This window comes from Ictalurus punctatus, chromosome 18 (assembly GCF_001660625.3).
Source record: "Ictalurus punctatus breed USDA103 chromosome 18, Coco_2.0, whole genome shotgun sequence".
NCBI lineage: Eukaryota > Metazoa > Chordata > Actinopteri > Siluriformes > Ictaluridae > Ictalurus > Ictalurus punctatus.
In genome coordinates, this window is record NC_030433.2 from 3,040,523 (window position 1) to 3,051,007 (window position 10,485).

The 10,485-nt window shown below is 44.2% G+C and overlaps 1 protein-coding gene across 2 annotated transcripts in view; it reads left to right on the forward strand.

Moving 5' to 3' along the window:
• Window positions 1-10,285, forward strand: part of ric1 (RIC1 homolog, RAB6A GEF complex partner 1) — a 49,725-nt gene extending 39,440 nt beyond the window's left edge. For both annotated transcript variants that reach the window (XM_053687931.1, XM_053687932.1), the window contains exons 12-26: window positions 166-327; window positions 824-862; window positions 1,053-1,163; window positions 1,487-1,576; window positions 2,827-2,987; window positions 3,382-3,514; window positions 4,384-4,500; window positions 4,684-5,508; window positions 5,630-5,788; window positions 7,102-7,238; window positions 7,828-8,099; window positions 8,368-8,565; window positions 8,885-9,062; window positions 9,245-9,427; window positions 9,616-10,285. In XM_053687931.1, coding sequence (XP_053543906.1) covers window positions 166-327; window positions 824-862; window positions 1,053-1,163; window positions 1,487-1,576; window positions 2,827-2,987; window positions 3,382-3,514; window positions 4,384-4,500; window positions 4,684-5,508; window positions 5,630-5,788; window positions 7,102-7,238; window positions 7,828-8,099; window positions 8,368-8,565; window positions 8,885-9,062; window positions 9,245-9,427; window positions 9,616-9,901 — 3,051 coding nt within the window. In that variant the 3' untranslated portion in view covers window positions 9,902-10,285. The remainder of the gene's footprint in view (window positions 1-165; window positions 328-823; window positions 863-1,052; window positions 1,164-1,486; window positions 1,577-2,826; window positions 2,988-3,381; window positions 3,515-4,383; window positions 4,501-4,683; window positions 5,509-5,629; window positions 5,789-7,101; window positions 7,239-7,827; window positions 8,100-8,367; window positions 8,566-8,884; window positions 9,063-9,244; window positions 9,428-9,615) is intronic.
• The last annotated feature ends 200 nt before the right edge of the window (window positions 10,286-10,485 follow it).

Sequence of the window (10,485 nt, forward strand, 5' to 3'; positions counted from 1 at the left end):
TTTTAAAGTGGCATGTAAAGTCATGTCACTGTAGGAGACCGAGGTAGAGTAGATGCATCAGCGTTACACCCCCCCATGGTTTATCAGACCGATAGCTGTACATTACATCAAAGCCACTCTCTTTCACACGCCCAATGACCGCGTGCGCCGATATTTTGTGTGTAGAGTAATCAGGAGCAGGTGCTTCTCCACGGTGAGGATCGGCTCCTGATGACGTGTGGAGACGCTACGGTTCAGATGCACAACCAGGAGCAACACTCGGCACGGAGCGCAACCCACACACAGCTCAGCACTTTACTGGGACACAAACACTGGCACGTAGTGCAGGTACACACAACGCACCTGCCGCGCTAATAAGCGGACACCGTTCCGGACACACGGTCCGTTTAAATACACCTGCATACACTCCGAGACAGGTGAACACACCTGCTGCACCAAGGTTTCATTGTATTTACATATGCGCTTTGATTTATGTATATACAAACACTAGCGCTCAAAAGTTTAGACACACTCGTTCTTTATTTATGCATAATAATAAAGTCATCAAAACTCTGGAGTAACACAAATGGAACTATGGGAATGATTTCAAAAAAATCTAGAATGAATAAAAATATTTAACTGTTTTAGCGTCTTCAAAGTAGACAAGTTTAGGTCCTTGTTTGACATGATCTAAAACACTCCAGTGTTTCAGGCACAAATAAATATAAACTCGCAGTATTGTTGTATCTTAAAGCAGCTCAGTAAGGGATCACTGATCCATTATTCTGTTGTGTATTCTGCAGTATATCGAAGTTAAAGCTTTGCCGATTGTTTCTGTTTTCAGATTCACAGCACATATCTAGAAACAAACTGGCCAATACGGGTAAGTGGGTGGATGTGTGCGTGTGTCACTTTTGCAATTAGTGTAGTAGCCATTGTTGTAAGACCTAGCAATCGTGTGTTTTTGTTTCAAAGGACTTCTTGCCTGGTATTCAGATTAATGTATATATATAATATATATATATATGTATGTGTATTTGTGTGTGTGTATGTGTGTGCGTGTGTGCGTGTAGTTTGCAGCCATAGACTCAGCAGGTCAGTGCTTGGTGGTAGCGGGGAGACGTGGATTCGCACATTACTCGTTGTACACCAGGAAATGGAAACTGTTTGGAAACATCACACAGGTAAATGTTGCCGTTATTTTCAAACATTAATTTGATCAGAAATTTTGTTTTCGTTTGTAATGTCGACTCATCACCTATTTAACACACAACACATGGAAGTCTTAACAGTTTTGCTCATTCTTAAAAGGGTAGTTCACCGCAAAAAATGAAAAATTCTGTCATCGGGTACTCCCCCCTCAAACCCATCAGACTTTCGTTCATCTTCAGAACACAAACGAAGACATTTTTAATGAAACCCGGGAGATTTTCCCCACCAAATTTCCGGGTGAGCTATCCCTCGGGAGGTTTTCTTTTGTATTCCTTCATACCTGTGTGTATTGCAGGAACAGAGTATGACTGTGACCGGAGGTCTCACCTGGTGGAATGACTTCGTCGTCGTTGCCTGTTACAATTTCATCGACCGACAAGAGGAGGTACAACACCACAGTTTACACATAATTGGCTTCTTCAGTCACGATTCAGTAGCTATGGTACGTTATCAAATGTGATTGTGCAGTCAGGTCCAAAAAAAAAAAAAAAAAAAAGGCTCAACCTTATGACTAAGACTGTTTTTAGTTTTTCTGTCATCTTACTTTCCATTAAGTATGTAAGCACTTAAACATGATGGGGTGGTGGGAGGAAAATATTCAACACCAGGGCAGTGTGATGCTTTAATGTTATCCCCCTGAGGTCAGTTTGTTTTCCCATGACGCCACGTGTTTTATTCATCCCATACCACAATGTTTTACCAACTCGAGCGGTGTTTTTAATTAATGGGGGGGGGGGGGGGTCATAATTTTTATGTTTATAGTTAGATGTAACATTGTGGAACGTCTGCAAGATTAGTTCCTGTAATCACTTACCTTGTAACGGCTATAAAGGGTCGTTTCTACGGAAGCCCTAAGCGACCACGCGTCATTACATTTTTATTTAATTTTTTTATTCGTTCTTGCTTTCTCATGATATCGACATAACGAAGTTGTTTTCTCATGACCACGACGTTTCCGTGTACTCAACACAGCATGCTGTTTTTATTGTTCCGGAGGCAGCAGAAGCTTAGCACAGTCTCGCACCATGGACGAACAGACTGGTTTTCACTTTTGATCAGGGACTCGCTCGAGCCGAAATGGCCGAATCGTGTCTGTCGGTGATCGACGACTTCTACGTTAGTGTCGGACATTTGAGAAAGGGACACCCCCCCTCTCTATCTCGATGCGGAGATAAAGTCCGTCTGTACAGCGGGAAATGATTACATTCACGACGCCAACGTGCGTTTAACACCAGTTTCGTTCACAAGGCGCGAGGGATCCAGGGCTGGGGATTCAATTCCCGATGCTGCCCTGTGTGTGGAGTTTGCATGTTCTCCCCTTGCTTCAGGGGTTTCCTCCAGGTACTCCAGTTTCCTCCCCCAGTCCGAAGGCATGCGCTGTAGGCTGATCGGCATCTCTAAATTGTCCGTAGTGTATGAAAGGGCACAGTCGCACACATTCACACACAGAGGGTGTCATTCGCCCTCGGCCCCCCCTCCCCACGGCACACCTCGTTCCCCGAGTTCCCTGGGATAGGCTCCAGGCTCCCCGCGACCCTGTGTACGCGATCCGTACAGAAAAGGCCAGATATTGCTCAACATATTGTAAATGATTTCACTGATTCCTTGTTTAATTTTCTCCATTTTTGCGTGCAGCTAAGATTATATCTCCGCTCGTCGAACCTCGACAACGCCTTTGCGAGCGTTACGAAGCTGCACGCTGAAACTTTGCTGCTCAACGTGTTCAGAAACACAATCATTTTGTTTCGCACCGACTGCTCCATCTGCCTTTATAGCATCGAAATGAAGCAAGACAGGTAATTAACACACACACACACACACACACCCCAACCTGTCACACTACATACTTTCTCTCACCTTGTGTTGTGATACCTAAAAGCATATAGAAAGGATAACTGAGCTAAGTCATATTTATGTCATCATAGTTATTTATAATTTTTAATTTAGCAGTAAAGCGACACACCTGGCAACACAGCCTGCCTACGCAGCTCCTACGTTCGGCTTCGCTTTTTTAAATGTCTCAAATATTTTTGGATTGTCAAGGGCTTTTGCAAAAACGTTGTACAATAATTAATATAATATTTTGACTTCTTGAAGCAAGCATGTCTTAAATCAAATGTGCTTTCAAACAGTATGATTTCTGATGTGTAATAGTTTGTTTAGAGTAAATGCCTCTCTCTCGGTTCTCAGCTCTTCAGTGTCTGTAGATTTACTCCAGGAAGTGTCGATGTCGCGTTATATTCCTCATCCTGCACTGGTGGTTTCAGTCACACTCACTTCAGTCAGAACAGAGACGGGAATGTCACTGAAAACCACACAGCAGGTACAACACACACACACACACACACACACACACACACACACACACACACACACACACACGAGCACTCACTTCAGTCAGAACAGAGACGGGAATGTCACTGAAAACCACACAGCACATATACACACACACACACACACACACACACACACACACACACACACACACACACGAGCACTCACTTCAGTCAGAACAGAGACGGGAATGTCACTGAAAACCACACACACACACACACACACACGAGCACTCACTTCAGTCAGAACAGAGACGGGAATGTCACTGAAAACCACACAGCACATATACATACACACACACACACACACACACACACACACACACACACACACGAGCACTCACTTCAGTCAGAACAGAGACGGGAATGTCACTGAAAACCACACAGCACATATATACACACACACACACACACACACACACACACACGAGCACTCACTTCAGTCTGTGCACTCACTTCAGTCAGAACAGAGACGGGAATGTCACTGAAAACCACACAGCAGGTACAACACACACACACACACACACACGAGCACTCACTTCAGTCAGAACAGAGACAGGAATGTCACTGAAAACCACACAGCACATACACACACACACACACACACACACACACATGCACAGACACACACAAAGAAGAACAGAGACTGGAAATTTCACTGAAAACCACACAGCATGTCCCAAAATCGTTTTATGGAGAGGCAAACGTGTCCAAAATATTGTATTTTTGTGAATGCCCGTAAAATGATCTGTGTTTGATTTGATCATGACCTTCTACCATTTTGATCATGACCTTCTACCTTCTACCTCTTTATGTATACCCCTCCCTCTCTCTCTCTCTCTCTCTCTCTCTCTCTCAGGCGTGTAACGCAGAAAGTATTTTGTTGAATTTGGCCGGTCAGCTCATCATGCTGCAGAGAGATCGGTCTTGCCCACAGGTACGAGACAAGGACGCATCAGCCAGTCAGAAAACACTGGTAAGTTCCTGGCCTTTTCCCGCGTGTATTGGCAGTGGATTAAAATACATCAACAGATTTACTTTCTTACTTTTGCTTATATAGTTTGTATGCTTTTTTCTGACTTTGTCCCTCCACTCGTTCCTGTAGTGTTTGTGTCTTTACAGTGTCTTATTTGAAAACTTTTAACTCTGTCCTTTTTAGCTGCCTTTCTGTCCTCCCGTGGTTCTGGCTCAGTGTGTGGAGAGTGTGTGGGCCTCGAGTCACTCTGGTTCTAAGAAGCGCCACCTGGTGGAGGCACTGTGGCTGTCATGTGGCGAATCAGGGATGAAGGTGTGGCTCCCTCTGTTCCCACGCCGCGAGAACCGCAAACCACACTCATTCCTCTCGCGCCGCATCATGCTCTCGTTCCTCCTCGACATCTACCCCCTCGCCGTGCTGTCGGAGGACGCGCTCGTTTTGGGCGCTGCTAATGACACTCTTCTTTACGACTCTTCTTTTTCCTCCAAAGACAGCCTCGGAGGAAAATCCTCCTCTTTGGAGCGCCTCGGAGGAGATTTTTCCACCAAAGAAAGCCTTTCTCGCAGGCCTTCCACCTTTTCCTTGTCCCGGGAGCCCCCGGAGTCGTTTTTTCCGTTCTGTTTGGTGGAAAGGACGTCTCAGATCTACCTCCACCACCTCCTCCGTCAGCTGCTGGTGAGGAATTTGGGCGAGCAGGCCTTATTGTTGGCTCAGTCGTGCTCATCGCTGCCTTATTTCTCGCATGTGCTGGAGCTGATGGTGCACGTGGTGCTGGAGGAGGAGGCCACGTCTCGCGAGCCCATCCCCGACCCGCTGCTGCCCACCGTGGCCAAGTTCCTGGCCGAGTTTCCCCTGTTCCTGCGCACCATCGTCCACTGCGCCCGCAAGACCGAGTTCAACCTCTGGAACTACCTGTTTGCTGCTGTCGGGAACCCAAAAGATCTCTTCGAGGAGTGCATCATGGCACGGGATCTGGACACGGCAGCTTCGTATCTGATCATACTGCAGGTATGAGGAGTAATTTCAAGGGAAAACGTTCTGATCTTTTGCTAGAAATATGTAAACTGTTAAAAAGTAACTTTTTTTTTTTTTTTTTTTTTTTTTCTTTCTTTCTTCTTCCTTTTGCTAGAACATGGAGGCTCCAGCAGTGAGTCGTCAGCACGCTACTCTCCTCTTCAACACGGCACTCGAACAAGGAAAATGGGATCTCTGTCGTCACATGATCCGATTCCTCAAGGCCATTGGGTCAGGGGAGAGTGAGACTCCACCCACTACTCCAACCAGCCAGGTGTGAGGGGTATTATATTTGTGCCGAAAGTATAGAGTGCAACTTATTAATTTTTTTATTTATTTATTTATTTATTCACGAAACAAACACAAATATACGCTGAGAAAGACGAAAAACACTCTGAAGCTGAAACCGATGAACTCTGTGGCAAAGACTTTATCCGGGTGTTCGATTAAACAGCATCGTTTAACAGTTTTGTAAGCGTACTTTTTGCTAATCACGGTTTATGGCTGCACTGCCAAAGTTTTTGCTCACACTTTCAAAGTTCACCTTCGCCATTCTGGTATAAACCTCTCGTGTGGGCGGGCTTAACAACGATTTTCCTCTCATTGGCTAGTGAGATTTGGATCATCATATCCCTGTCCAGTAGAAGTAGAGGTTTTCGAGTTGTAAATCGGAGAGAGTGCTTTAAACGCAGTTAACTATAAAGTTATGGCTTGTACCTTGTAGTTTAAAATGACTTGCTTAGTAAGTATATTAGTTCGCTGATCATATTTGCGTTTTAGGTAGTCTCATGCGACCGTCGTCGTCCTCCTCATCAACGACGTCCTCCTCCTCCTCAGCTGGAGACTCGAGCTGTCGATACAAATCTCTCACAAGCCAACGAGAGTAAATTGTTGCTAAGCCCCACCCACACGTGAGATTTGTGTCAGAATGTAAACTTGCGGCACGTAATCGAAAGCTCTGGCAACGCATTCATAAACCATGATTAGCGAAAAGCAAGCTTAGAAAACTGTTAAGAGTTCAGTTTTCAGTTTCAGTGCGTTGTTCTTTCTAATTGTATATTTTGTTCTGGTCTTGAAAAGTTCAATGTTCAATACTTTTGGCACACATTTTAATTCCATAAATATCAAGCATACAATCTGATTTTTATTAACATACCATTTTATTATTAGCTGTTAAACTGAAAAAAAGATGAGTGCGTGCTTAAAAAAAAAAAAAAAAAAAAAAAGTTTTGTGTAAAGCATGTGGCTCTTTTTATATTTTAAATAAATAACTTTTTTTGAAGCAAGCAGAAATGTGACTATTACTATGACTATTACTTTATTCGCTAGGTAGAGTGTATAAGTAGTGAATAGGAAGTCGTTCGGGATTCAGCCGAACGGCGGATTAGCAAGGCGAGGACGCAGAGATGACGGGGACTGGATGCTTTTGTACAGTAGTTATTTTATTTACTTTAGAAGAGAAATAAACATAACATTCGGGTTCCATTTCACATCCAGCCAGATGCATTCGAATAAATGAATCAGTCGAGGGTTATTTTATAACACGAGCACGGTTCATGTTTTTTGTTTGTTTTTTTGTCTGTTTAGGAGCCGAGCTCTACAGGAGGATTTGAGTTTTTTCGCCATCGCAGTATCAGTCTGTCTCAATCAGCAGAAACGGCTTCTACAGGGAAATTCAATTTACAGAAAACCTTCAGCGTGCCTTCAGGACCCCCCACTAAAGGGTCTGCCATGTGCTCTCACACACTTTTTTTTTTTTTCTTTTTTGTTTTTGTGAGGATCTTCCATTAACACATTGTAATTAATAAACGTTGTGCTACGTTTAAACCTAACCCTAATCTTAACCTCAGTGACCAGTATTTTATCTGCTCCTTTTTGTTTTTTTGAATAAAAACATTTTGTCCACACACGCACTCAGATGCACTAGTTTAAGACCACTCCTGTGTCTGTTTAGGGGGGGGATGAATATACCCTACCAGTCAAAAGTTTAGAAACACTCAATCTTTTTTTTTTTTTTCCCCCCATGTTTTAGAATAATAATAAAGTCATCAAAACTCTGGAATGATGCATGGAATTATGGGAATTATGTTGTGATTTAAAAAAAAAAAAAAAAAAAAATTCCAAAATAATTTAATATTTTAGCATCTTCAGAGTAAACAAGCTTTTTGCCTGGAATTTCCAGAAATGTATTCTTGGATTTCCTCAACCGATTTCTTGAGGAATTTCCCTGAGATGCTTTTTAAACAGTATTAAAGGTGCGCGCGTGTGTGTGTGTGTGTGTGTGTGTGTGTGTGTGTGTGTGTGTGTGTGCAGTAAGGAGAGCGACAGTGCTGAGAACATGTACATCGACATGATGTTATGGCGTCACGCGCGACGTTTGCTGGAACAGATCCGGCTGAAGGATCTCGGCTGTTTCTCGGCGCAGCTGGGCTTCGAGCTGATTGGCTGGCTGACCCGTGAGCGCACGCGTGTTGCTCGCATCGTCGACTTCGTCTCTGCCCTTAAATGCCTCCATAACGACTTCCTGTGGCCTTTCCCCGTTCTCCCTGCTGGCTCACCGCTCAAAAACGGACGCTGTCGAACAGGTGTGTGTGCGTCCATGTGTTATCGACTACAAATCCTTGTGTCTCCAATGTGTTTTAGGTACAGGTGTGGTACCAGTAGAGACATGTCCTTTATATATGTCTGCATTTTCACGTACTGTAACTTATATATGCAAGTAAAAACAAATATAGTAGTTTGTAAAGATCTGTGAGTCTTTGAACATAAGTAAATGTCTCAGACATCTTCCCATTTTTCTTCTCTCTCTCTCTCTCTCTCTCTCTCTCTCTCTCTCTCTCTCTCTCTCTGCAGTGTTGAGCACACGTCTGCTGAAGTCTCGGTCTAACGATAGCTTACTGAACAGCGATATGGACACGGCACCGCCTCAGATCACAACCAATCATAACTGGTTGGATGGACTGGGGGCGGAGCCTAAAGAGATTGACTCGGCCTCTTCGCACGGCGCTCCACAAACACAAGAAGCTTTTCTGTCTCCTCTCATCAATAAAAGTGAGATGGCAGAGTTTGCTTCTCTGAGCCACTCCTATACTTAGTTTCTGCTTTGGACTTCATAAGTTCTTATTAATGTTAAGTGTGTCCAGTGTGTATTTGATCTATAGTCTGGTCCACAATTTTAACTAGCATAAGATCAATTATTATTATTTTATTTTATTTTATTTTATTTTATTTTTTTTTGGTAATTAAATTCACTGATTTGATTTGATTCTTATTTGTCAGGAATGCATTCAGCGCTGTCTCTGAAAGACTAACCCCTGTATTGGGTCATCTAGATTTAAAACACTCACACTCTCTCTCTCTCTCTCTCTAGCGGAGGAGTGCAGTATCGGCTCGGCCACAGATCTGACTGAGACGAGCTCCATGGTGGATGGTGACTGGACGATGGTGGACGAGAACTTCTCCACCCTGAGCCTCAGCCAGTCAGAGCTGGAACACATCTCCATGGAGCTGGCCAATAAGGGTCCTCACAAGTCTCAGGTGCAGCTGAGGTAAGCTCATCGGAATGAGGGACAGTTTGTCCTGCCTGTAATGTATTTCCAATAGTAATCAGTTGGGGGGAGGGGTGTTTTTTGAAATCTATTAATGCTCTCTCTGTCTAGGTATGACCTGCATGTGCTTTTTGGAGACCGTTGGTTTGGAGTGTGTTGATCAGTTTGTTGTCTTTCCACAGGTACTTGTTGCATGTGTTTTTAGAGGCGGGATGTTTGGAATGGAGCATTGTGATTGGTCTGATTCTGCGTGATGTCAGTGTCATTAAGCAAGTTTTGGGCTTTTTGGACGCCACGGATACAGAAACGGTTCAGAGTGTACAATCCGGACTCATCGCTGTTGACCAGTGGGCTTCATCTGATTGGTCAGTTGGTGCGCCTGTGTGTGTGTGTGTGTGTGTGTGTGTGTGTGTGTCTCTTGATGTTTTATTCCAAAAGTGGTGCATTAACTAATATACTAGCATGAACTGTGGTTTAAATAAAACGAAGAAAGAATGTGTAAATGCGTATAGAAAATCTTGATTAGTAACCTTTAGCACGTTGTGTTTCTCAGTCTGGGTTACAAGCCCTTCCTGAACCTCATTGCTCCCGAGCTGCAGAAGCTGTGCGACGTCTCGGTGGATCAGGATCAGCTCGACTCGTTTCAGCCGTCCATCTCCAAGATGGCCGACCCAGTTCTGCCCCGAGTGGAGGAGCATCGCGGGGTCGCGACCTTTACCCACCCCATGACTCTTGAGATCCCCGCTGGCTCCGCCCCTCGTATCATGGAGGACAACCACAAGGAGGAATCGGAGGACGAGGCGGCTGATGAGGGTGCTTACGACTGCACGCTCTCGTGATTCGAGAGAACGGAGGATCAGCAGGATCTGGATTCCCCTCCGTCGTGTCCTAAACCATTCTCTTATTCACCAAGCCATGCAGCGTCGTTAAAAGGGCACGTGGACGGAAGCGCAGGCAGAAGGCAGGAACTTTGTCCGAGCGTATTAAGGTGACTCGGGCACTACAGAGAGAACGCCGGGTGGTTTTGTGATCAGGAGGCTCGCTTTCTTTTTCGCAGCGTAGGGCTCACGTCATCTTCCCACGGCACAGTTCAGTAGAGGTGTTGAAAAATGATAACGCAGTCCACCACATCATACTCGATGAGCTCACAAAGTGCCAGTGAAACAGTAGTGCGGGATTTAAAACTCAAAATACAAAAATATCTATGGTTTTGATGGCGTCTATAATAAAATGATTGATCGATGATTGAGGTACAGGTGAGGTGATCGGTGTTATTTAAAAAAAAAAAAAAGTACTTGCGATGTCTATCGGAATTGTGTATGGGAAGCAAGAACGAGACATAAACATTTAAATGGTAAAAGCCACGGAATTCTTAATAACGCGTTTTGAACACCATTGCATTGAAATCTATGACTTCAAACTC